The following is a 2166-nucleotide window of genomic DNA, read 5'->3' as shown; positions in this document are numbered from 1 at the left end:
TATCATAAGTGTGATGATTGTCATTTTAACATCCTTTTGAGATGTCAATTGATTTGCCTACAGGCCAAAATATATCGTCTTTTATGACAATGACAGTTGTAGTCTACGACTCCCTGTCCAAAGGTGGTGAACTATGTTCAAACCTTAAAGCCCTTGATCAAATGAGATCGTGGCTTATATTTAAAATTTCCTTGTGACAAGGCCTTTTGTGCCATATTTTTAATGTCCTTCAAGACGAGCCTTTGAGCTATTTAATATTGTCAGTGCGACAACGACAATTGTGACCTATGATCCCCTGTCTAATAAATAGTGGACTACGTTCCATTTTTATGGCCATTAATGGTCCTTTTGTGACTTAGGCTAATATTTTGAACTATTTTCAAAACAACCTTCATTAGAAATGTTAAATAGCCTATATGGTTTAATAATATCTTGGCTCGTTAAATTCGTCAATTGTGATGACAAATCGTAATGCGACTAAGCAGTTGATTATTTTGGTGTTTAGTACCAAAGCTTCTGAGATGGAAAACTCTGATGAGGCTAACAATAGTCGTAACGATAATACGGATGATGATGCGAATGTAAACATCAATGCTGATGATTTCCAAGCTCGAATAGATGCAGCTGTCGACAAGGCCATGGAAAAGGTCATGGAAAAATTTAAGGAGACGAGTGCTACTCGCTCCAAGACCCATTCCAAGCCACATTCATCTCATAAAGAAAGTTTTGTTCACTCTTCGAATGCAAAGAGTGAACCAAAGAAGATTGTATTTGATGAGAAACCCCGTTCTACCAAAGGATGTACTTACAAGTACTTCGTCTCTTGCAAGCCAAAGGACTTCAATGGTGAAAAAGGAGATATAGATTGCATGTGTTGGTTAGACGAAATGGAAACCATGGTTGATATCAGCGGTTGTGCAAAGGAAGATACTGTGACGTTTGTATCACAGTCGTTTAAGGGTGAGACCCTTACATGGTGGAAAACTATGATCCAATCTACGGGAAAGATTCCCCTCTACAACCTCGAATGGTCAAAATTTGTGGACATAATCAAAGAAGTTTATTGTCCACAACACGAGGTAGAGAAGGTAGAGTCAGATTTTCTGACTCTTGTGATGAAAAATATGGATTGTAGGACTTACTTACCGACTTCAACTCTATGTCAAGGTTGGTACCATATTTGATCACCCTAGAGCCCAAAAGCATTGCGCGTTTTATTGGTGGTTTAGCACCAGAAATCAAGGGGCATGTCAAGGCTTCAAAGCCTACCACTTACCGGTCGGTTGTGGACCTATCTCTGTCGCTCACCTTGGATGTAATGAGAAGCAAGTCTGGAAAGACTGATGCAAAGGGTAAGAGGAAGAGGGAGGATGACAACTCCCAAAGGTCTAACAAGAAGAAAAAAAGGTAGGTTTGGGTTCAAGAAGAACCAAGACAGGTCAGGTGAGAAACCCACCTGTAAGACCTGCAACTGCAAACACTAAGGACAGTGTAACTCTGACCCGCAGGCAAAACCCTGTGGTATCTGTAGGAAGAAGGGGCATAAGACCCTGGAGTGCAAAAACCTTAAGGATGCCGTTTTCTACGGCTGTAACGAGAAAGGGCACATCAAGACTAACTGCCCTAAAAATGCAAAGAAGCATGAAGAGGCTAAAAAGGGTAATGCACGAGCATACAAGATGAACGCTAGGCAGGCGGTGAATGATGATAATGTCATAACTGGTACTTTCCTCATTAACAACGTCTATGCTAGAGTCCTATTTGATTCAGGTGCAGATAAATCATTTGTAGATCTTAAGTTTAGTAAACTTTTAAATCTGCCCATAGGAACTCTAGATATTAAGTATGAGGTAGAGCTTGCTGATGGAACCTGAGAAACAGCTTCTTCTATTCTTGATGGATTCTCTATATCCATTAAGGATCATTCTATTCCATTATCTCTTCTGCCAATGAAATTGGCGGGGTTTGATGTAGTTTTGGGTATGGATTGGTTATCGCATAACCAAGCACGTATCGCGTGCGACATGAAACTCATCGAAATTAAAACCCCTTCCGGTGAAATGATCACCATTCAGGGGGATATACACTATGGATTGCCTGATTAAGTGTCCATACTTAAGGCATCTAAGTGTTTGAAAAGCGGATGTGTCATCTACATGGTGTAAT

The 2166-nt window shown here is 40.3% G+C and overlaps 1 protein-coding gene across 1 annotated transcript; it reads left to right on the top strand.

Moving 5' to 3' along the window:
- The first annotated feature begins 521 nt into the window (after positions 1 to 521).
- LOC110891130 lies at positions 522 to 1874 on the top strand. The gene is made up of 3 exons (XM_022138800.1): positions 522 to 1088; positions 1136 to 1407; positions 1532 to 1874. Exons 1-3 carry the CDS (start codon positions 522 to 524, stop codon positions 1872 to 1874), a joined length of 1182 nt encoding a protein of 393 aa, XP_021994492.1.
- The last annotated feature ends 292 nt before the right edge of the window (positions 1875 to 2166 follow it).

Source organism: Helianthus annuus, chromosome 2, assembly GCF_002127325.2.
Source record: "Helianthus annuus cultivar XRQ/B chromosome 2, HanXRQr2.0-SUNRISE, whole genome shotgun sequence".
Taxonomy (NCBI): Eukaryota; Viridiplantae; Streptophyta; class Magnoliopsida; order Asterales; family Asteraceae; genus Helianthus; species Helianthus annuus.
This window is presented reverse-complemented; position numbering and strand designations above follow the sequence as displayed.

Excerpts from the sequence above, each read along its gene's own strand:
- LOC110891130 (XM_022138800.1), top strand. The coding sequence starts at position 522 with ATGGAAAACTCTGATGAGGCTAACAATAGTCGTAACGATAATACGGAT. Across the intron at positions 1,089-1,135 it reads CACAACACGAGGTAGAGAAG|GACTTACTTACCGACTTCAA; the intron begins GTAGAGTCAGAT and ends TATGGATTGTAG. Across the intron at positions 1,408-1,531 it reads TCTAACAAGAAGAAAAAAAG|GAAGAAGGGGCATAAGACCC; the intron begins GTAGGTTTGGGT and ends TGGTATCTGTAG.